Here is a 25,430-nt window from a genome sequence, read left to right as displayed (position 1 = left end):
TTTTTTTCTCTTTTCAAGTCTGTAAATAATAGCTTCCCATCACTGAGCAAAATTCACAGGGTTTAAACTCCAGTTTCAGACTCTGAGGTAAAGCTCTTGAGACTCAACTAGTCTCCACTGGAGTAAAAAATTAGACTATTTATTAAGGGGGTTGGCTTGGGTTTGGGGACATGTTTTTAAGGGTTAAAAAAGTGATCAAAAGGTTTGGCTTATTGCACGAATAATTTCTGACAGAGGAATTTTGAAAGACTGGGCTAACCAGGTACTCAACATTGAAAAAAGAAAAGATGACAGGACTGTGAGAAGTAGTTGCAGGACCTTGATAAAAGTTGGAGGATAAAAAAAAAAAGAGAGAATCGTTCGCAGGCATAGCTCCTCCCACCTTTTCTCTAACCTTGCTTCTAATGCATCTCCCCAGAGTTTCTTTGGAAAAATCATGTCAAAGAACAGAAGGAGAAACACCCTTCTATAAGGAGTAACAAATTTGTTAATGTAAAGTACATATTGTGGGAATAATTCCTGTCTCAACTTCTTATTTAGTTTTCATTAATGGCTCTGTGGATTAGCTATCATCTCAAAATACTGAGATGATTACCCATCCTTTAACCTTGCAACAATTTGATTCTGAGAGTGTAGACAAATTGAATTCAACATTTCTTCTATGCATCTTCACCTGAAGCAGAGATGCAGATTTTTTTCTGCATTTATGACTAGTACTCCCAGCTGTGGCTCTCCACATTTGCTCTCACACCACAGATACCACCTCTTTGCCATCTCTAGCCTGCTGTCACTAAGTCAAGGTGTTATGTAAATATCCTTCTTTTTTTTGTTATTTTCAATTCCTGACCTCATTTTTCCTACCCTTCACATTTCCGGAGTTGTGTCTTCTCGTTCTCCTCTCTAGAGCCACTGAGGTTACCCTTCTCTTTCTTTCCTTGATATCAGTATTGCAGGTCAGCTGCGCATGACTAGAGATTGCATGTTTTCCCAAATGTTATATATCTTTTTATCTTATGTAAGGGGGAAATAAAGACATAAAAGTTCAACATTAACTTAAACAGCAGGTACAAGAAGAAAAGAAAGTCTTCACATAGCACTAACCATGTATATTTTCTGCTTTCAGACACAGGGGAAGTTAAGTGGAAGATGTGCAAAAAATTGTCTGAGAAACATGCTCGATCTAGTGAAGTGCATGTGCTGGGAGAGTCTCATTTAGAGTTGTAATTCTCATAGCCTGGAGTGACCAACAGTTTGCTTTGTGGTTTTTTCATTCCATAGGGGATATTTTAATGATTCTGAGACTTGCAAGGAATGCGGTGGATCCTGTAAGACATGCATGGGAAGTGCTACCCAATGCTTGTCCTGTAAAAGTCCTTTGCTTCTGGAGCACCGGGAATGTAAATCTGCTTGTTCAGAGAAGCATTTTGCCTCTGAAGGAATCTGCAAACATTGCCCTGAAATGTGTCAGGAATGTATTCATGATGAAATATGCACAGGTACTACAAAGAACATCTGTTGTGTAGAATAAAAACCACCTGGATCTGTCTGAAGAGAGACTGGCAGAAAACAAAATCCAAATTCAGTAATGTGAAGGAAAAAAAAAGTTAAATGCATATAATTGTTAATCTCTAAAATAGATTATGATGAGACTAGATTATGATCTGTAAATATTTCACATTGCTTTGCCTGGTCCTGTGGTTCTTCAGAGATTCCTGCTAGTTAGATTTTATTTTTGATCTAGTGTATCCAACCTTAGAAACTTGGATATAGGCACCAATGTGAAATACAGAATGCTTCTTTCGTAGCTTAGTTAAACTTCACATCTCTTTACCATTTTTGCAAATGACCACTCCTGTTAGAGAAAGAAATCCCTGTGAAGAAAGATATTAGGAAAGGCTTTGGTATCCAGGTGAGGCTAAATACACCCCCCTCCAAAATTCCAACACCCCCTCCCCCCCCAATATTAAAGATGGTTAATATTGAGAAAGCCATTCTGGAAACATAAACATGGATGAAACAAAAAACCAAAAATCAACAAAGCAAACCATAAACAAACATATTAAACCCAATACTCATAATAAAATAGCAACTTATTCACAGCTCTAGGCAAAGACAACCATTTAGGTCAATACACTTGAGGTAAACTCATATTTCAATAATAAACTAAACGAAACTTCAGATATATACATTCCTGATTTTGCAGGAAGTTCATCATGCAGAAAAATGTCAGGAAAAGGTCATCTATACAGTAGTGTCAAATGGTTTGGTTAATATTACCAAAGCTGAGCAAGTAACGTTTTTTCAGTTACTTGCTGTAACACAGAAGATAGCATTTGAGGGTCAGGCCAATGTAGGTCTTCTGGAGGAGAAAGATTTGAGAAAGGAAGTCTTACCTTCTCAAGGTGTTCCGATGACTTTTGTGATGACATACAATCCAGAATGTAATGTTTCCTAGGAATTACCTTCTCTTGCACTTAGGTCGGAATTTGCTGCCCATTTGCTTACTGATGTTCTGCTGTCCCCTGCAGAGTGTATGGACGAGTTTTTCCTGCACGACGGGAAGTGTGTACGGGAATGCCCTTCACACTTCTACCCTGAAGACAAGCACTGCTTTCCCTGCCATGCCGACTGCATGGACTGCAACGGGCCAGATTCTGATGACTGCACAGCATGCACTTTCAGTGTGCTTGTTCTCTACAATGGCATGTGTTTTAATGAATGCCCTGAGGGGAGTTACTATGAAGAAGCCACCAAAGACTGCCAAGGTTGGCAACCCTTGTTTTCCCCAGAAGAGTACTGAGCTACAAGTGGGCCTCTTTAAGGGTCACCCGCTAAGGGCCTGCGTGTGACAGCTAATATTGTTACCAGTGTCTTGGAGTTGAAGAGGACAGCCAAGGCAGAAAAATAATCTGACTCATTGTAGAACAGCAAAAATTGAAGAAAGCAGAGAGGGAGGTAGCCAGGATACTTATTTGATTATTCAAGGCAACCACTGTGGTAAAATACTGAGAATGGCTACAGAATTGCTGAGAATTGCTGGAGATGCTATTTACTTTTGCAAAAGCAGTGTTGTTGCAAAAGCAAACCTAAGGAACTCCTTGCACAAGACTGAAAATTACTTCCCACAGGCTTTCATCCTGAGATTACAGCTCTTCCTTCAAAAATTAAAGCTTTATTAACACTCTGAGACAAATTCAGAAAAGGTGAAATTTCAACTGTTTGTCTTTTTCAGCATGCAACAGGACATGCCAGACTTGTTCTTCTTCCACCACCTGCCTAACTTGCAGAAATGGATGGATATTGAACGATGATGGACACTGTATGTTACCTGGATACTGCTCTCCCACTGAGTACTACCTTGAGGAAATTCAGACCTGCAAATCTTGCCACAAGAAATGCTTCCACTGCTCAGGACCTAGTGAACACCAGTGTCTTAGCTGTGTAGATAAACGGTATCTTCTCAGTAAGTGTCTCGCTCCTCCCTGTAGGTTTCATTCTACACTGAAAGCATGGAATAGACAAGTTTTTGTCATATTTGCAAAGCATTTGGGCTGCATCAACCAATCCAAATATTGTAAGGAGGACATGACAAGTCATTAAATTGGGCAGAGATAATTTCTTCAGCAGGGCTATGTGGAAACTGTGAGTCAGGGCTTGCCAGGGCTCACAGGACTAATGAAGGATTTCTAAATAGCAACAAACACCATGACTGAATGAAACTTTGTTTCATTTACTTGGTATGTACTCTTCCTATTGTTTCCTACAAGGACGTTATAAGCGTGCTACCCTTAGGTTTATTGTTATTGTTGCTGCTGTTAATGTATCTATAAAGGGTGCACATTTCCAAGTTGGCTTCTTTAATCCCTGCAGCAACCTGATTGAGCAAAGGAATACTTATACATCTGATAAAAGTCAGCATCTAATGGGTGGCTACGGTGCAAAAATTACTTTCCTGACTTCGGAGCAGAGAGTAGGTTTAAGACTATACAGCCTCAGAAACAAACAGGAAAAAATTGATAAAATCCCCACAATAAAACATTTCTTCTCTACAGATTCTTCTAAAAGCAAACAAAAATTTTAGAAAATCATTGGGAGAAAAAATATTAAATAATCCTTTGTGCAGGAAAGAGCTAAAAACCAGTGTAAATTAGAAATGAACCTGAGCTTTTTGAGTCTAATTCTAATGCAGATTTTACATTCCTATATTTCTGAGACCTTGCATCAGATTTACCTTTTTTATCAACACACTAAGCTGTTTTGCTCCATTACAAATGGTAAAGTTGCTGGACAAATGCAGATAAACATATTGGAACTGAGATAAAAATGCAAAAAAAACCTGAACCTGAAAGTATCTTCCTTTGCCCAATTGCAACCCAAACAGCAAAATTATCAAGACAAATATGTAATAAGCACGAGCAACTTGTAATCTACTACTTTATTAGCTTTATACACTTGGAGCTAATTACAACACTACTAACTTCTCATTCAGGATTTCTACTACAGTGACTGAAATTTCACTGAAAAAATGGGACTAATCTGGCTTTGCAGCATTTAAGACATTTAATTCCATAACATAACATAGAAGCCACAGACAAGGGTAAAGACCAGTAAACAAGTTTCATTAAACCTCAAATTTACCATCAGATTCATCATCTACACAGAATGAAATTAAATTGATGCTTAGAGTGAAATCTAGGGAAAACAGCAATGCAGATAAAAACCTGCCTTACTACTTTTGATTATTCAAAGGAAATCACATCTGCTGTTCATTATTATGCTACTTTATTTTTGACAAAGATAAAAACTTGCCTGTCCTGAAGAGCTTGCTAATATGCATAAAATACAGAAATGAGGACTAATGAATTTACAAGAATCAAAAAGTAATTACTGTACCCCCAACACCGGGTTTTCTTGTTCTGATACATCATCTATCAGCAGCTCGGGCTGATGGAGTTTGCTCTAGTACAGCTGCATGAGATGTTTTATAGCAAATACTGAATATGATGTGCTACTTTGCATTGTTGTCTCTGCAGACACAACCTGTGTTGAAACATGCCCAGATGGATATTATGCTGACAGCACAGAGAGGCAATGTTCTGTATGCCACAGCACCTGTCACACTTGCACTGGAAAACACAGCTCACAGTGCCTTTCCTGCAAAATGGGTTGGTACAGACAAGGAAAAGGATGTGTAACTCAATGTCCAGCAGGGTAAGGCCCAAGATCTTTTGCTAAGAGCTGCATCATAGAGAGAGCTTTGAGAAATCAGATCACTGCAGCATTCCACATCAGTCTGAAATAGAACAGAGGTTTTTTTCCCAGGAGAAAATTTCTTGTATTATCACAGTACTCTAATGGTGGGTAACCTCCCTTCCCTGTGGAAAACTCCAAAATTGGTGCCTAGATGGGAACTGCTTAGATGTGGTGTGGACATGATCAGAGTATGTTCTTGGCTCTTTCTATACAGAACAGTGTGAACCAGAACAAGTATACTAAGTTATAGGTCAGTCAGCCTGAGCACAGGTAGAAGAGCCTCCAAGCACCACTGCGGCCTCCACTTAAGGAGGAGAAGTTTGGATAAGGTTGTATTTTTTTTGTGTTGAGTTAATGCTTACAGTGGGTGATAGGAAAATCAACCATTAGAACAACTTTGAACTGAGCACTCATAATTCTAGAGAGAAGCTTTATAATTAATCCATTTAAGTTCAAAATGTGAATTCGGTGTTTTGGGAAATTCAAATTTAGAATGTTAACCTATGATTTCTCTTTCATGTCCTTTTAAATTAAAACTAGAGTTCAATGGATCACACTGGCTGTCCCTCCCATTAAAGAGGAAAACTTTAATGACCATATCTCAGCAGAATCACACAAACCTTCCCTACTTCAATACTTTAAATCTCAATTCAACTCAGATTTTAGAAATTTTTGCTGTAAAAACTATACAGAGTCGTGCATTGCAGCTGAATTCCAATGGCCAAAGGGAATGAAATTCATTCTATTTCCACTGAGATTATGAATACCTGTGTTCATTTTAGTATGATTTTTATAAATGGATGTAACCATGATAAAAAGCTAAGGATTGAATAAATGTTGGTTTTCCTATCACTGCTAGCCTTTATGCAAAGCTATGCCTATCTGATCTATCTCAGGTATTTTGCACAAAATTCCACTGGATCATGTGAGAGATGCCACAAGAGTTGTAAGGAGTGTACGGGGCCTCGAGCCACAGACTGTCTTTCCTGTAATACATATTTCTACCTGTTGCACTCCACGAACGAATGTGTTAGCTCTTGCCCTCAGTACTACTATGAAAACAAGGACAACAACATCTGTGAGAGATGCCACTCTTCCTGTTTAACTTGCGAAGGTAAAAGTATATGTTCTGCTTTGAGCAAAAAAAAGGGGTCATCAAAACACCTGGAATCTCAGCTGCATGATCTGGTAACACTTCACAAAGATACTAGCCACATACAGTGCTACCATTCTGTCCATAACTTTGGGTGATGTAGACCTCTCCCAGGGCCCCTGAGCTTTTCTTGGCTCTTGGTAACTTGTTGCACTCATGTTCCATTGATCTATTTCTACTGTGTTGATAATTGAGGTGAAACAAAGTATATGAATTCCTGTCAAGCTTTCTCCAGGACTGCTTCCAACAGAGAGCACAAACAGAGAGCCAGCCACTTCATAGGGAGGGGTAGGACCAAGTCACATGTTGCCCAGTCAGTGAATGGGAAAAAATGGACAACAGTAATGAATTTACCATCAGCCAGGCCTCTCACAAAAATGCTCATCATAAAAAAATGGGCTCACAGAGATGGACATGAATATTAAGAATGACTGAAAAATACCTCACTCTTTGAGCTGTCCTATTGTCTGCTACTCTGTGAAAGCCAAGGAACTTAATTCCAACTATACATCTTTACAGCCTACAATGGGAAGACTAAAGACCCATAAGGCACATCTCTAGGTTGAAAGGAAAACAGAAATCAAAAGCACAGCGATGTTTGTTGCTTTTAATATAGTTATGCATTTCACAATGCTTACTTTCAGAGACTGTCTATTTTGGTCTGTGAGACACTGTTTTTGGTTTCTCAATTTTCCTAATTAAACCACTTCTGAAACAAAAAGCATTAATCCTCTTGGACCCATTTGGTGTCCTTTTTTACCTGAACAACACAAGATGATAGCTAATGGGTTCCATGCTGCAGCTTAGAAGACCATATACTGTTTTGGATAGTGGATATACTGGACAGTAGAGATAGCTAATTGGAACATAATGATATATGTGGAAACTATACTTAGAATGAAGCCACCTTCAAGAATGTTTACAATATAATTGTATAACAATATTATGAAAAGTAGCAGAAATATTTTTGTTTGGATTTGCAACAAAAAAAGATAGGCATTTTAATTTACATACCACCTCCTGTGTTTTTCACATTATTTGGCTTAAATACTACAGGACAGAATTTTTATCATCATTACAAAGACAGAATTATAAAGCACAAGACAGACTGAAATGCATCTGCATTGCTGATATATCAGCAAAGAGCATGGTGTCTCTTTGTTAAGAGCAGTAAGGAAAACCATCCATTGCACAGTAATTTAGGAAGTTCTCTGTGTTATGGAAGGTTACTTCAGCAGTTTAACACCTGCTAATGTCAGTTCCTTGCACTTTCATTTTCTTCTTTTCAAACAATGGCAGAAAATGTCTAGGTGCAGGGAAATGGATGGGCACATCTTGACACTTAAACCCATCCCCTCAGTGTTTCACAGAAATACTGCATGCAGCATCTGTCTTTAAAAAGAGTCTCTGACACACAAGGTGCATATGGTCCTCTGGCTGTACCTAGTGCATAATGGTTTTTCTTAATGCAACTAAATTAGTTATTTTTCTATTCAGATATAAACATTGCTTAATTCATGGTTGTTTGAAAATAGTTAACAGGGCAAATAAGTATGGATTTTGTGAAGGACAGGATTTGGAGAAGGTTCTCCACATTTTACTTCAGTGCTCTGATCTACTTTATCTTTCTGAATATGTCAGAGGTTCCCTGTACAACTGATTTTGAAATAATCTTTTCATGACTATCAAAACACATAAGAAATAAATTTTGTTTGCACATAAAGCCCCAGGACTAGGCACAAGCTTTTTCTAACACCAATTTCATCATGTGGAACTCCTCACTAATGATTGTTGCCATATTTTGTTTCATAGCAGTGGTCAGTATAATTTTTAAAGGAAGTTACCTGACATTTCCTGTTGTAATATTGTTATTTTGTTTGCCTGTCTAGGGAAGGAAGCATTCAGTTGCACATCTTGTGTATGGAGCTACAGTTTATTAAATGGAATGTGCAACTCAGACTGTTTTGTAGGTGAATACAAAGTCCAGGAGACACCAGGACAAAAGGTACCTACTTGAAAGGTTTTTGTACACAATACAAACAACATGTATGCATACTTTTTTCCTCTTTTGGCAGGGGAAGCCTTGTTTCTCTTTCTGGGGTTACCTTATAGTGAACAAAGATATCAAAACTACATGAACAAAACAGTTCTATTAATGATAAAGTGTTTTTTTCTTCCAATATAATTGAGATTTCCTCTTGGATTTCTGATGCCTTTTTTGTAAGAAATACTTTTGCATTTTTGATTGACAGCTTTTCTGGCAGAAAGCTCTAGTAGAAGGACAGGCTGAAATTAACACAGCTGTATATTTAATTGAACAGGATTAGGTTTGGGTCTGCACCACAAGCCTGGGTACTCCACCTTCCAAATTTCCACACCAATTGTCTTCTAAAGATATTTATTCAAGAATATGGCAGCAGGGCATGCCTGGGATACTACAAACCCTGGAGCCTCTGTCCTGGAATATCTTCTTGACAGTCCTACTTCATAGCATTGAATCTGAGAAAATGGCCTTATTTGAGGCTGGGGACCATACAGGTGCGCAGGTCTTTGCAAGAGCTTTGACTCTTAAGAAATTATGAACAGCTATGATCCTGCAATCTTGCACAGGTTCTTCCATGCAGGATAAACAGCCTTGCAATCCTAACTGCAAGTTTGGTGAGAGTTTATTGGAGTTTCCAGATGTTCACAGTGAACATGTACCATGGCCAGAAACTGTGAGCATTGCAAACACTGAAACCACTGACTTCAGAGCATTCTGCAAGGCAGGCGTGACCACAGTGACCTCTGGTAGTCTCTGTAAACAGAGGTTCCCAGAAGCCTGGACTTTAGGAAGACTATTTGAATCTAAGCTGTTTCCATAGAAAAAGTAAGCCTCACAATTGAAATCAGTTTTGCTAAAAAATTTCCAACCACCTTTATTCCTTACTTCTGCTTCTTCCCTGCATAGAGAGAAAATTGATACTCTCAGCTTTTTTCCAGAATATTTCATATTGCTTCTTCCATGTCGGTTACTTTTCTGGCCCAAAAAGCTTAAAAGAATGAGTAAATTTCAACATCCTGCCTAGCTAGCTGAGATCGCTAAGCTTTTGCAACACTTTACATTCCACAAGCAGATCACTGAGAAATCAGAAAACAGGGAATTTTGAATTTGGTATTGTATCTTCACATTGACACTCATGGTGCCTTAGAGATGACAACCACAATGGTCAATGACAGGACAGAGCTGCCAGGTCAGGTGCAAATCACACAAAATCAGAGGTGCATTGCTTGTGTTCTATGTTTGAAGGAGAACAAACCCAAGTGTGAGAGATGTGACAGCTCATGCATTGAGTGCAAGGGACCTGGTCCTCTCAACTGCACAGTCTGTCCAGCCAACATGCAACTCTTCCTGGAGGAAAGCCGCTGCCTGCCCTGCTGCAGCAACACTGACCCAGCAGAAACCCCAGAGTGCTGTGACTGCGGGGAAACACAAGGTAGGACCATGCTGAAAAGCAGGAATAGTGCTAAGTGTTCTATGGTTGATTATGCCTAAAAACTGGACTAGAGCAAAAATGTGCTATTGATGAACAGTGTGTTTCTAGTCCTTCATCAAAAATAGGGAAGGTTTTACTCAAATAACAACCATTATGTCTGATGCTGGAGATGGCAACTTCTCACACTCTCAACTATTATGCTAAATGGCCTGGCATTTCATAAACTGACTGGTTTATGAATTAGCTTACTTCAATGAACAGACATCTGAATCTCATTGCATTCATGTGCCTGCTAGCTTTTTGGCTTCTTTCTCATTATTTCAAATCAAATAATGAAGAATAGATATCCCAACAACCTTATCAACATCCTTGCTGCAAAAGAACAAAAATGTCATTGTGGTGCCAGAAAAGCTAGGTGTTTTGTTGACTGCTATTACTGCACCAGACACACCCTACCAGACTGTTAAAACACACACAAATGCAAGCTCATTTCACCCTTTTTTTTTTCTTTTTTTTTTTCTTTTGTTTTTGATTGCTGTTGTAGATGACTGCGTATTACAGACAACTCTACCCCCCGGACAAAAAAGCAAAACTATTTTCTTTGTTATCACTTGCATTTTGCTTCTGCTTGTAATTGGAGCCATTGTATTCATCTGGAGAAAGGCACGAACCAAAACCCAGCCTGTCAATAAAGGACGATATGAGAAGCTGACAAATCACTCCAAAAGCTTTCCTTCCTCTGTGAGCAACTATCACAAGAATCCCAGTTACCATGAGGATCAAGTGATTGAATACAGAGATAGAGATTATGAAGATGATGATGACGAAGATGACATTGTGTACATGGGCAAGGATGGCACGATTTATCACAAATTTAAATATGGACTCTTGGAGGATGATGAAGAAGATGAGCTAGAATATGATGATGAAAGTTACTCATTTAGATAACTTTTTAGTAGTGAACTAACACTAAATTAGTCCCACTTTACTGTTTTTCCTATGAAATTATAGGTGTTGAGTTAGTATGTTTAGTTACTTGATAGCATCCTGACCTCCAAATTTTTTGCTATTAATTATTGTGAAAGAAGAATAATTTCTAGAAATATTTCTAGAAATTCCTTTTTTCTAAATAAATCTTTTCAAGGCTTTTAAGTAGCACTCCAGATATAATCTGGTTAAGAGACCAAGTTTCTATGCATTTGTGTGGAGAATAATCCTTTCTCAATATATATTTGTGTAACTAACACAAACTTTTCTTCAGACCTTTTTGAAGAACCATGCCAATCACTACTACAAATGTGATAAGCAAGATGGGTGCATCTACTTGATGAATGCCACTGGGAGAGGATGCCAGTAGTTCACAAATTTGTGATTAGTTACTCAGCAATTCATAATAGAAGAGGCAACTTGAAGGAATTTACTTAGATTTTCTTCATTATCACCTGGTGTTCCCTAAGCAAACACGTTCCACTTCATAGTATTTACAGCGTACTTTCCTGTGAATCCATGTATCTCTGATATGATATTTTAAGACTTGGGATTCTAACTACTTCTCATAACTATACCTTATTCACAGTTTGTGTGAAATAGAACAAAAGTATTTTATATGTCAGCCTCTGATTAATCTTTACTGCAGTGTTTGTCAAAAAATCTTGCATTTTACAGATGAATTTCTCAGTTTACAACAAAGGGCAATATTGTCTACAAGCATGGCATACACACACCAATTCTGCACCATGAGCAGGTGGTGTTTATATTGTAAATGGCTCAGGATGCTCAGACAATGGCAAAGGGGATATTTGCACTTTTCTGTTAATTTTTATTACTATCTCAGAAATAAAAATTTGTAATTCTGAAGAAAAGTATGGCCGTTCATTGTGCATAAATTCTTTAGCCATCTTATATGTGCTGTTATTCACTACATTTCATTAAATCTCAGAGTTTCTCTAGGTTTCCAGTAAGGATCTGCTCTAAAAACAATAAGGCTACAAGGAATTGTGTAAAAACACCAGCTTTTAATGGCTCAATGCCTTAGTGGAATTTTCAGTATTACACAAGCCTAAAGACCTCGGGATAGTTCCATCTGTAAGATTAAAAATGTTTTATGGAGAGGTTTATTGCTTCCAATTTTAATTTTAACCTTCTAGTCATTGTACCTTCAGTAAGAAAGCAAAATTAAAGGTAATGCGACTTCACAAAAGCTGAAACAAGTACCTATGTTTAGGAAAAGCTATAAAACAACATTTGACAGCAAGGTACTTTGGAAAGATACATGTTATCTTTCACTTTAAAATCTAAAAAAACAGAAAAGGAAAAGAAGAGTGAAAAATCAGTTTGAAAGATGATACTGCTAACCTGGTTTTCTAAACTTGTTTAAATTAACAATATGCTTTATTCTTGTTGCTAATGGCTCATAACACAACTGTGAGGATGCGCTTCGACACACTTCCTCACATTTCAATAGCTTATTCTTAGCTATGCCTGAGCAATCTGAAATCAGAATGATAATGTGCATTTTCTTCATGGGCTCATAGGTTATGAAATTAAATTATTATGAAAGGGCCAGATGACCCTGGAGGGGCAACAAATCATTGAAACCATGGTGCCATAGTTAGGACTTTGGTTACTCAGTCCTTTTGCCATGCCCTGGTTTCCTGGGGACAATGGGGCCCATCTGACAAAGGAGGGAAGAAGCATCTTTGGTCAGAGACTTGCCAAACTCCTGAAGAGGGCTTTAAATTAGATTTGTTGGAGAGGGTGTCTGTCCATCCCAATCCAGCCAGTCAAATATCAACACATTTAATGGATGCCCAGAAGAGCATCATCATCTCCTGTAAAAGAAAATCACATTCAATATTTTTTAAAGTGTTAAATTTGAAAATAGTACTCAAGGAGATACAAATTTAGGAACCTGTATTCCTTTACAGTGTCTACAACTAGAAATCCCTGCTAAGAGTCTAAAAGAAGACCAAGAAAATAAAACACAAGGACTTAATTCTAGTCTTGGTTCTAAAGAAACTTCACGTAAAACTGGTAGAACCAAGAAAGGCAATAAAAAAAAATTACAGAGAACACAGTAGCACAAAAAGGAAATTCTGTTTTTCTGAATTATTTTATCCCTTCTATTTATCTAAGTTCCTTACACTTTTTCCTGAAATAAAGGCATCCAATTATTTTTTTCAATATTTTCTAGTCCTTTTTACCTATCATCACCATTTCCCAGCTCTGACTCTCATTGTCACAAACATTTATAAAGTTCTGGTCTCCTGGAAAACATAAATGTTTCTAATTATTCCTCACGACTAACAGATACTAAAACTTTTCTAAAAGTACCCTAGTAAGTGCAGCCTTCTGTTTTAATCATTTCTCTTTCATCTTCCTACTGTGTGTTTTTGGAAGATACCTATTCCATATTACAATCCGACTGCAAGCCATGTGACCCAGCAGAATAATGATTTTACCTGGTCTCCTGAACAACAACAAGCTCTGCTCTTGTGAGCTGGCCCATTCCTGGGGTTTCCTGAATTTTTAAGAAGCTTGTCCCCATGCACAGGGCTTCTTGTGGCACAAGATGCCATTGCAAGGTTTTTTCCCTATTTGTTCCTCCATTTCAGAGTGTCACAAATGGCACTTTCGTAAAACAAACATCAGTGAGTCTTAAAAGCTCATCTCTTCAAGGAGAGCACTGTTCACACATCTGACAAAATACAATTTTTCCTACATTTTAAACATTCAATCATTAAAAAGCACACACAGAAAACACATCCACAGTTCACCATAATTTTATTTTACTCCATTTTGGACAATGTACTACATTCTGTCCAGACCTCTTGAAAGTGAGAAAATTTCTTTATTCTTTTTTCTCTTGAACAAATTTTCATATGGATATAAATAATTCCTCTAATTATGCAGCCCATTTATTTTGTTTAAGTAATTTCAACCATACCTGAACTCATTCTAATAAGAATTATAATGGCATGTGCTACAGGGTTTTAAGATTTTTTAACTCTGTGGCAATTTGCTCATGAAATGAGTTTGGAGCCATCAGAAAATATGTCTCATTTTTACTGGTTTACTGCTACCACTGAGCATTTAATAACAGATTGCAGGAAACATTTTATGTATGAAATATAATGTCATTTTGAACCGCTACTATAGCAGCAATGATGGTGACCAGGAATTAGCAAACCTAAACACTGCTGTAACTACATATTCCCATAAGTGGAAGAGTTGTTACCTAAATCTTACCTTCTTCTAAAACTACTTTCTTTTGTCAGGTCACTGGAAACATGGGAAACAGTATTTTTCTGTTAACTCTTCCTGCAAACTTCAATTGTGTCTCCTCTGTGTACATTTTAGTTTCAATTCTCCACTCACTGATGTGCATTAAAGCATTTACTTGCATAATCTAACTGCATTCATGCAGTTTTTATTTTGTGTTACGCAAATCACACTACAATTTTTCAGAGAACTACTCTACTCACAGGTTTGGCAAGAAGGGTTTTTCTTTTTAATTTATGATTATGAGCAGAGAGGGGCAAGAGATTAACAGGTAGACCTTGAAAACGTACAGATTCAATCACTTGTAACACGGGAATGCTGATATAGTTAAGTACTTGCATGAACCACATCAATGTTTAGACCTGTACTGGTTACCAACTTCTGATGAATGTCTATTCAATCTAGATTTATAATACACATAGGAAATTCCACTATAACTACTACTTTATTTCTCTCAGTTTTATAATCTTTGCTTTTCCTTATAAATGGAAGTTCCTATTGAGTTTGAATGCTTAAAACTCTGTACTTTTGCAATCAGCTAAATATTACATACACACAATTAGTATTTGCACACCACCCTTTCTATATACACTTACTTACAGAATAATAACATCTAAAACTCTAGTTTTGTTGTGCTGGCTAGTTATAAAAAATGCTCTTGGCTTTCTGACACAAAGCAGTAACAGTTCAGTTATCCTTACTTTCAATAGGTTATGTAAGAAAATAATTCTACCATTTAAAATACAGCATAATATTACAAATGTATAATGTTTTTACATCCTCATTCATATGAAATCCAGGTTGTCTGTATCTACTCACCAAGCCACTTGTCAATTGCATTCTCATATTTTTTTTGGTCCTTTAACCAGTCTTGATGCCACCTAAGGTTTGCAATAACACTTGAGTAATTTTGACCCAAACTTTGTTTCCAACTGATAAACTGTTGTTTGTTATACTCCTGAACAGAAGAAGAAACCTTTGGATAGTTTACTACAGAGCGAAGTATTTTGTCCAAAGAATGCACAGTTACTGGGAATTTTATGGCAAGATTTGTAAGCTCATCTGGATCAGCAGTAAGGTCTGTAACAAACAAAAAGCCAGTTAGGATTCAATTTGCACTGAAGTAAATTAACAAGTCAGTCAAGACATAAAAGCAGCATACCAAAGAGTTGGGGCAACACTGAAGAGCCATCCGAGTATGTGATGTATTTCCACTTGCCAGTTCTCAGCATATACACAGAGGAATTCACATTGCATCCATGGAACTCACTCAGCACCCAGGAGGGCCGAGGTCCTCTGGGTGACGCTTCACTCTCAGCCTTTACACGTAGCAGTGGTATAAGAGAATATCCACTGAGGTTCTGTGGGACAGGAATTCTTGCTATATCTAAGGAAAGATAAGACAAAACCAAAACGCTACTGCAGTTTTCAGTTTTAAAAAAGTCTAACACAATGCTCCCAATGTCTGAATGTTGATAATAAAATGTGCTCTCCTAATTATCATCACAAAACACACAATACAAAATACCTTAAGAAACTTCCCAAGGCAAGCTCCCCAGCATCTTGAAATATATCACCAAATATATCATCTATGTAAAACTTAACCTTGAACAGAAGTTTGTGAAAAGGGATCACAACAGTCTCCTTTGACGGATGGTGCTGTTTTATTCCTTAATCACGGTTGCAAACATTTCTCTTTTGCTCTGACTGTATCAGGCAGAAGAAAAAGAATAACACAGCATGAAAGGACCCTAAAAGCTCCATATCCAACATGTTTTAGCTGTATATTTCTTGAACAATAATGCTGCCAAGCTCATCTGCAGCATTCTTCATTAGTGAATAATGAAATGCTTCATAAAAGTTGTCCATTATTACCACCTATAACTGGTGGGGACAGTTGAGGAGCAGGGCTACTTGTTTCTCTGGCAGGACTGGAGGTAGAGATGATATTTGAGGTGATATCAACATAGTGCATGTACAGAAAACACTGGATGACTCCATAGCCTACCAGATGGCCACTAGAAGATGCCGTAATATCCATAAGCTCTGCAGCATCAACTTATACCACAAGTTTCCCTGCTCCCAAAGATCAGGTTAAAAGACTGCAAAGGTTTTTCAGAAACATTCTGAAAAACATTCTGAGAATCCCAAGCATGTCCTAAAAACCATGTATGACAGTACTGCTATTTTTAATCACCCCACTAAACATTGTTTATAGTAATTCAAAATTCAAAACTTTCCATTTCACAGAGCACCATGGTAATATTTAATCTGTTCTGTGTTGAGTGGTAATACTCTGTGCATATAAATTGCTCATAGGTGACTCCTTCCTTCATCAGCACACATCTTCCTTTCTGTCCTCTGCCCAGACAGCAGCTGACAAAGTACTAGGAAGACCCATAACATGTAAACCCAGCAAGTAGCCCCCAGTCATGCATGGGCAAAAAAATTTGAACAAATACACACTACATTCCAACAAATGAAAAAGGGATATAGGCTCTTCTGTCATTCTAAACCAGTAACACTATTACTTGCAGTAACTGGATTTTCTATGTGCAAATGTTCCAGCCATTCAGCAACTCTTGCTTTTCCAATAGAGAGCCAAAGGTATTTCGATACAGACCAAGAAAGATAGTGCTGCCCAGAGATTATGCTACATCCTGTTACAAAAGGCAAGAGCTGTTGCAGTTCCTACTGTACATTCGTATCACACAGATTCTGCTGGAATCCAAACATTTACACTTATTCTCAAAGCCAGTGCAGGAGGCACTCTTGACCAAAGCATTTGGATGGCATCTTAAGTGAGATTATTTCCTTGTGACAACACAAAGCAAAGCAATTAAATTTGTCACAAAACCAGACTTGAATTCTGTTTCCTCTGAGAACATAATACATGATAGAGATGGCTCAAGTTTTCATTTTTGTCATACATGCCTTTTTGACATTCAGAGTACAGAGAAGGGGAACTGCCAGAACAAGGAATGAATTATTTATGAACATGAAGTTCTGAGGGAAAAAAGCACAAATGAAACTCCCCCAGGAGGAAAAGACAGAAGGATGTTAAACCATCTGACCAATTATGTCACTTGGGAAAAACAGACAAAAAATTAAAAGATTTATAACTCTTTACATAGGCTCCCATAACTTACATAAGATCCATATGTAGTACAGATATGTAACAATTTGATGGCAAAATTTGGAAGAGAAAGCCACTCAGATTTGATATCCTATTTTTCCCTGGATAACTGTTTCAAAAGTTTTGAGAAGACACAAACAGATAAATAACTTCTGTTCACTTTTTAGAAAATCAACTTAAAACAATATCAAAGTGGATTTTTCACTGACATGTACTGCTAGAAGTACAGTTTTATTCACTCATGTTCTCCATGCAATTGCAGTGTACATGTGACATCTCTTAGAGAGCAAGCCTTCCAGACTGGTTTGAAAAGAACATTTCTTATGATTGGAAGCCAAAAAGATCACAGATAAAGCCTCAAAAGATAACTTAACCTGATGTTTAATTCCAATTAGAATTGTCTCTTGCATGATCTACCACAGATAGCTGTTCAAAAATTCCCTCTTAAAAGTGATTTCCATCTAAATAATTTAAATTTAGTTCTTTTTATTTTATTCTCTGTCCAATACTGAGTATTTTCATATCTCATAAGGTAAGAATGGATATCCATTATCACATCTTTTTACATGTGCCCAGATCATTTTTACATTTCCTATACAAAGCTTTCGTCACACTTCTTCCACATGACCCTTCATAAAAGACATTCCTTCGCTATGTTAACGAACATGTCCTCCTCCTTCCAAGTTAAATCTCTTCTCTGGATGAGCTTACACTGTAATTTCTGTAGTAAACTGTGGGGTGTGAAGGCTAGCAAGGATTATCCATATCTAAAATGCGTTTTATTCCCTTTTTTTACTAACAAATAATCCTATATATAATCAGTCAGTGTAATTATGTGGGTGACAGTTACAGTAATAAGGAAGACAATCAGTTTCTTTATTTTATTTTTTCATGCATTTTTTACTTTTTCTGTTAAGTCCATATATATGATCCACAGATAAATTATCTCCTGTGTGTTACCATACTGCCTCAAAGTCAAGACATCATTCTGACTATTATAATACAAATGCAGAATAGTAATGGTAACAGGGAAAAAAAAAATTGTCACCTGAAATTACTTAACTCACCAAGCATGGTAGGATAGATATCCACAAGAGATACTACATTTGGTATTTGGTGCTGTTCTCTTAAACCTGGCCCCATAACTAAAAGAGGAATGTGGGAACTCCCCTCATACATGCTCATTTTATAGAACTGACGGTGTTCCATAGCAAGTTCTCCATGATCTGCAGTGAATATAACAATTGTTTTCCCAAGAAGCCCAGCATCTCGCAGAGCTGAAATAATCTCACCTGCAAAAACAAAAAGATACTGAAAAGGATACATTCAAAATATTTCTTCCAAGGTCTGTACCTCCAAAGCAGCATGCAAATTTCAAGGAGCCCTCCTAGTCCAGTGGAGGAAACTCCTCTTTTGTTGCACATACGTTTGTGCAACGAAAACACAACATATACTTCTCTATTTCTGTATGTACATTTGTGCAACAAAGACAAGGCAAAGATCAATTAAGTTGGTAGTTAAGCACTTAGGCATTTTAAATATTAAAACTTTAGGATGATTCATGCCTCAACATACTACTTAAAAGATGCTATAAAATTACAACTGCAGTGCAGTTACTTTGCAAACCCTTATTTCCTAAACCTGTAAGACTTCCATTGTTTCATTCATAAAATTAATTAATATTACCAATCTAATGCTGTCCTGGTCATAGGCCTAAAATATTAGCTGATGTGATCATTAATTTCATATTAGTATGCAAACAAATTCTTGTTCATTCATGGCCACTTTTCAAACAAAAAAAACAAAACTGTAATTTAAGACCAACTTGCATTGTAAATTTTTTACCTGTAGATCTTCCTGCAAACTATGAAGAATTCTAAATGTACAATTAATTATTTCTTCATAACTTTCAATAACGTGCTTCTAAGGGACATTCCAAATGTAAACTTATTCTTCAGTTGATGTGTAACAGCTGTTATCCAAACATTTGAAACCAGCTTCTAAGGAAAACTACTTATGCCCTAAAATTTATCTTTTCTTCCAGCTCAGCTTTTATAGTCTGTCCCCTTCACAAAAACGTTTCCATTATTTCAGTTAGCACTTAATCAAAGAGATTTCGTGCTTCTGCCCCTGCTGCCACTGTCAGGGCTATCACTTACAGCATTAGGACCCTTGTTTTGGATTAATTGGCTCTCCAGGCTTTGTTTTGCCCCTGTTTTCCATTGTTTCCTCCAGGCTGGAAGAAGGATAATAAATTGCAGAAAATTTTTTGCCTCATTGCTTTCATTCTTCTGAGCTGCATGGTAGAGCGTGGAGGGGATGGAGATGACAGGTGCCATCTTGCCTTTGTCTGGGAAAACCACACTAGGTACTCTCTTTGGGGGTGTTTTTGCTTTTTTGTTGGTGAACACCCTTCCTCTGGGTGGAGCACTCTCCTTTTGTGTCCGCTTTTATCTATATTGTTGTCTTTACTGCGAGTTTTTCGGCAAAATTGTTGTTCCCACTTCTGTTCCCTCCCAGTATTTCCTGTGCTATCAAAAGGGGGTGGGGGAGGAGGGGCAGCTTGCATGGGGCAATTTTCCCATTGGGTTTTAAACCAATGCAATGGGTCATGCCATATTTTGCTGCAGTCACTGGTTTTCTACAAAGCTTCTGACTGGTGGCTGTGATTACTTTTCAGAGTGCTCTCAACTCATCTAAAAGGCTATCCTGTCATTTATCATATAGACTGAATAAGCAACTCCCACAACTTGCTCCCAGGTGTGAATTGTGATGTTTTGTTTTCTATTTTTTCCTCCAAAGATCAGCCCTATCAGAATTTTCTTTAAAAAAAATCACAACTAGAAAACCCACAGTGTAATAAGACACTACCTACCCAGCATGGCATCTGTCTCTGCACACATAGCATAATAAAATGCTCTAATATTTCTCACTTCTTCCTTTGTAAACTCTCCTGTGCAATTCTTGGTGTACGACGAGTAATAGTCTACTGGATGCATCTCTGAAAGAGAAGACCACTTGGGTATTTTAATAGCTTCATAATTAACCTAAAAAATAAGAGGAAATTAACATTATTTTAGCAACTGAATTAAACAAGCTTTTTAACACAGATTTAATTTTTAAAATTATAGCAAAAATTCACAGTTCTCAATTTGTGGCTCAGGAAACATTAGCTGCTTATTTGTTACACCATGCAGCTACCTCCTCCATACTTCCCCACAGTTCCACAGGAAAATTGTTTTTTAAAAACCTGTGAAAATCAACTAGAAACTAAGGCTAGGAGCCACAAACATGTGCTTCACCAACTGCTGAATATTTTTAAGAGAGATATTACAGAACACTCTTCTAGAGTAGGAACAGAATATTGGCATAGAGTCTTTGTAACTGTAGAATAACCATAAACCTATGGATCTAAAAGATTGGGGGTTATGTGGGACTAGAGAACAACATGGAAAACCATGTAGTCTGAGAAAGCCTCCAGGACAGTGATGACAAGTCTTAGCATCTTGATAAAAAGAACTGACTACATTAATCCAATCTTCTAATACTTTCTACATGTTTCTACATATGTCAATCCATTTAGTTATAAAGAAATGTAACATCATTATGAAACCAAAAAGCTAATATATTTGTACATTGTCTGCTTCAGTACTAGCTTTAGAGTCTTGAAATCTGACATAACACATTTAGCCTTGGCTGTTGTACTTGTAAATATTCCCTTAAATAAAAGGGAACTTGAGGCAATTTCCTTTTGTACTTTCACTTGTTACTTGGAGGAAAAGCCAGACAGCTAAACAAGTTGATAAATCTGCAAGAGTTCAAGCACCCACAGAGGTAAAACCTGGCTTTGTAATAGTCAAATAGACACAACAAAATATAAGTTTTCCTAAGGATGTATAGAAAACACACTGCTAGAAAAAATCCTTAAGATAAAATAATAATGCTTTAGTCATTTTCTTACTGCTCAAGGTCCTTGGCTACATTTTGAAGTTACATTTTGCACTTTGCAAATGGTATTTATTAGCTGCGTAAGACAAGAGAGAAAAAAGTGTCCCTCTCCACCCAAGATTCTTTTCCACAGGACTTCAGCCTAGTTTTAAGTATTCACAAAGCCACAATCCCTTTGTCTGTCTATGGTAATGTTACTGTAGTCCATATCTATCTGTGCCATAAGATTGTTACTGTGCCTTTAAGACCCAAAGCATGGCTGGAACCAGAACTGCAGGGCAGCTGGGAGATGCCAATCCCTTTAAAAGGTCAAGAAACTCAAGCTGACTTCCTCTTCTGCTGAAGGAGGAGACTCTGCTTCAGAAGGGGCTGATGTGGGCAAGTTTCTGGGCTTCCAACTGTAGCAACTTGGAAAAACTGCATTTAGAAAACTGTATTCCCAGTGATCTTTGCAAACTCTATAGGCAGCGAAGTTTGATCAGGAAGTTGGGCCACCCCACATCAGTGTCCAGAGACCAGTTTCCCCTGCTCCCTTCTCCAGCACACCAGCAGATCAGAAGGCACCAGCACCAACACCGGTGGAATCCGGCCAGTACAAGAGGAAGCAGTGAACTGCAGTGCTGACCCCATGCGTGCCAGAACTTCCCATCTGCCATTAGACCTTCATATGCTCCAATTTTCCCAGGAGGGTTTGCTGCCATCCATTCCCTTTGTTTCTTTGAGTGAATGGTCACCCATGGCAGGTGCCACCTTGGAAAGAGCCTGACACCACTTTCTCTTTGCCCCCTTCAGGCAGTCAGCAGTGGGAGGCTGTCAGATTAGAAGGGGGCAGCACCCCACCAGTTTGGGGTCTCCTTGTTCCTGTTGAGCTCCTGTGATTCAGCAAGTTGTATCTAGTAAATATCCACTGTTATTTTTTTGCATGTTGCTGTTTCACTTGTTACTAAACTTCTTTTTTCACTTATCTCTACTGGTATTGGTTCCTTATTGGTGGAATGGGATTGGCTGAAACTAAGAGGAGGAACTCATTTTAGAATATCTACCTCTTTGAATAATCTCAAACCAAGACACATAATTCATAACTAGGAAAGAAGCCACATGCCCTGAAAAAATGACATCTTGTGCAAAATACAGGGGGACCATCTGGTTAACTACACAGTGTTTCACAAACACACCGTGTTAATACTCTGTTCTGTATTACAGTCCAAATAAACAGGACATTTAATTCAGCTCTTCATCTTTGTGATAGAACTTCTTCATGAGACTACCTCTGTGATTTTAAAAGACTGCTTCTTCCATGATCAGAAAAGAGCTACACTGCAGAAGAACTGGCCAGTGGTCAGTAAATGGTAATATGTGGCCCACACAATGCAGTATGTACACACAGTGGTATGAAGGAGCCCAGCAAACTGTGCAGTTAAGGTACTCTGACTGGAAAAAAGATGACAAAAATTTGTCAAAGACGTTATAACATCTGTGACTCAAAAAAAAGTACATATGATTCCCTAACCTAGCAATCAGCACCCAGCAAGTTTTCCTTAACAACTAAGCTAGATCTTGCTTTTTGTAATTGAAAGGGTTTTTTCCCAAAGTTCTTCCTCTCCCCACAAACTTCTCACCATTCCCAGAAGAACCCACAACTCTCACTATTATGAAAAAAATTCACATCTCTCAACCTTCATTTGTAAATCCTTTTTTCCTATATATTTGTATTTTTGGTACACCTAGAGAGAGAGGTTTAGCAATTCTGTTGTGGAAAAGGCCACAAGTTACATAAATTGCATATGGAGGGGTTTTTTGAAGTATAAAGTCTTATCAACCTAATTCTAATTCTACAGCTGCATAGAATATTAATGCCCTTCTGCAATTAAATCTATTGTAGTACATTTGTATTTTATGGCAGTCAATGGCAACTGGAAACTATACAAGACTGAAAAAAGTATTTCTTCTTTGGAGTGGAGTGCTATATCTTAATTTTACACATTCAGACATAAGGACACTTTTTTGTGCTTGAAAACCTACAGTAGCACAGAAAAAGCTAACAGAAAAGGAAGACTTCTGTTGTGTCTTATGTTGCTTTATGTTCTAGGTCCATACTACAGAAAAAATCAATCTTTCACTGTAAAACTCAGACAAAATTATTACATATGGCATCATTTCTAACAAGCAAAATACAGGATGTTCATAACAATGAGCTTCAGACCATTACCAAAATTAATTTACAGCAAAGAAGAACAACAATTTCATTTTTCTTAATATGGTTCTAGCCACTGAACTCCATACTTACTTACTGATTCAATGACTACTGCTAACAAACCTTTTTTCACAACAGAGACCTGTAATCAGAAATCTAACATCTCATTCAAGTACTTTCTTACTGTGTAGTAAAATATCAAAACCGGGTCTATCTTGAAAAGCCAGGGACAAAATACTGTTTGTAATAAGTACAGTTATTAATAAATTAATATTTAAATTTTATATTCACATACCTTTTCAAGCCAATAAGGAGATGTTAAAAATGTAGAGGATCCAAAATTTTCTCCCGCATAGGGTGAGGGATATGGGTGTGGTAAATTTAGTCCCAAGTAAAGAATGAATGGTTGAGTAAAGTTAACAGCTTCTTCCTTTATCCAATTTACTGCTTTATCAGTATTCTGCCAATCTGTTTCCATTACTCTAAACTGCTTCCTATCGCCTGTAAGTTTCACCATGGGTCTTCCTTCTTGTCGGAGCAGGAAGTCAACATCCCTAGTCCAAGCTTCCACACGGTTACTGAAAATACAAAAATGGTCTCTTCACTTTTCCTCCAAGCAAAAAGCATTATGAATTCCTGAAGAACTTCCCCTATACTTTCAGTTACAATCTACTTCCAATTCCTGCAAAAAGGAGAATTGTTATTCAATTGAGCAATAATGATTGTGCATCTATTTTAAACTCAGACGTTCAGCCTTTTTATGTCTGCTTCTGAATCTTCTTTCTTATTTATTATCCATTTATGTCAAAATGGCTCTTCTCACAGCTACAAAATAATACTTAGAAATACCACTCCATCTTGTGGACCCTTCTCCATGTTTTGGAGATATTCACACACTATTTATTTGTAAACTGGGCCTGAGATTTTTACGGGAAAGAGTCTAGTGGGAAATAACTTTACTGGTGAGGCCTTTAGAAACAACATTACGGATGTGGCTTGTACTATCAATTAAACACACTTTGGACAAAAACCTGTAAGAATTATTTATCTTGTATAAATTGTATCAAACAAATAACAGAAAAGAATGTAAAGCAAGCAAGAAGGAGGGAAAAACAGCAACATTTTAATGATAAAATATTTTTTGAACAGATTTTCTAATGTCATGGCAGTTGTGGTCTCTCTAAAACACTAAAAAACAAAATCTGAACTGCAAATGTCCTTGTTCCTTTGCTAGAGTGAAGGATGGTGGACATTGGTAAGAGGCAGACTATCTAAGACCTTGACTAATCTTCATCTTGTTCATGGCAATTTCAATATTACCAACCAAATTACAAAGGAAAGTATAAAACTGCTCAAAGTTTGATCACATGTTTTTATCAAAACACAATATTATTGTTTAGAGAGCATCTAACCAGTTTTATCCCCAAAGGAACTTTACCAGTGCACTTTAACTTCCAGAAAAGCTATCTGTAAGAATTTTTTAATTGTTTTAACTTCTTGTTTAGGCTCACACTTTCAACCTAAACAGGCTTAAATAAATTACTTAGAACAAATTAAGGTTCTTAAGAGAAAGCATGTTTCATAAGCATTAAAGTTAAACTATGATAAAGGAGTGTGTGGGTGCATCTAATTGCACCTAATGTCATAATACTGATTTAAACAGGAAAAAAATACTATGTAGGCCATAGGCCAGTCCGATTATCCAGTCAGACTGAGATTAGGATCAAGTTTAAAGAACAAAATCCCCTCATAACTAAAAAGGAAGCATTAAATAACTCTAACCTGTTTATTATTAAAGAAAAAGCTTCTCTTTATTATCATTACAACAACAGACATCATCATTAATCAGTGAGACAGAGCATGTTCATAAAAACAACACAGAATGAAGATTCCCTAGCAGCCCATGGAGAAGATGGTGAGGAAGGCTGTCCCCCCTACACCAAAGCATATGGATATCCAAAGAAGGCTGTGATCCTGTGGAAAGCCTGC

The 25,430-nt window shown here is 37.3% G+C and overlaps 1 protein-coding gene across 1 annotated transcript in view; it reads right to left on the bottom strand.

Annotated features, from left to right (window-relative positions):
• Window positions 1–13,707: 13,707 nt before the first annotated feature.
• Window positions 13,708–25,430, bottom strand: part of ARSK (arylsulfatase family member K) — a 17,817-nt gene continuing 6,094 nt past the window's right edge. The window contains exons 3-8 of the mRNA XM_084224721.1: window positions 24,108–24,123; window positions 23,737–24,019; window positions 20,175–20,346; window positions 18,367–18,591; window positions 15,326–15,550; window positions 13,708–15,243 (exon numbers count right to left, since the gene is read on the bottom strand). Of these exons, the coding sequence (XP_084080847.1) occupies window positions 14,975–15,243; window positions 15,326–15,550; window positions 18,367–18,591; window positions 20,175–20,346; window positions 23,737–24,019; window positions 24,108–24,123 (1,190 nt within the window). The 3' untranslated portion in view covers window positions 13,708–14,974. The remainder of the gene's footprint in view (window positions 15,244–15,325; window positions 15,551–18,366; window positions 18,592–20,174; window positions 20,347–23,736; window positions 24,020–24,107; window positions 24,124–25,430) is intronic.

Source organism: Fringilla coelebs (genome assembly GCF_963513975.1).
Source record: "Fringilla coelebs genome assembly, chromosome: Z".
NCBI lineage: Eukaryota > Metazoa > Chordata > Aves > Passeriformes > Fringillidae > Fringilla > Fringilla coelebs.
This window is presented reverse-complemented; position numbering and strand designations above follow the sequence as displayed.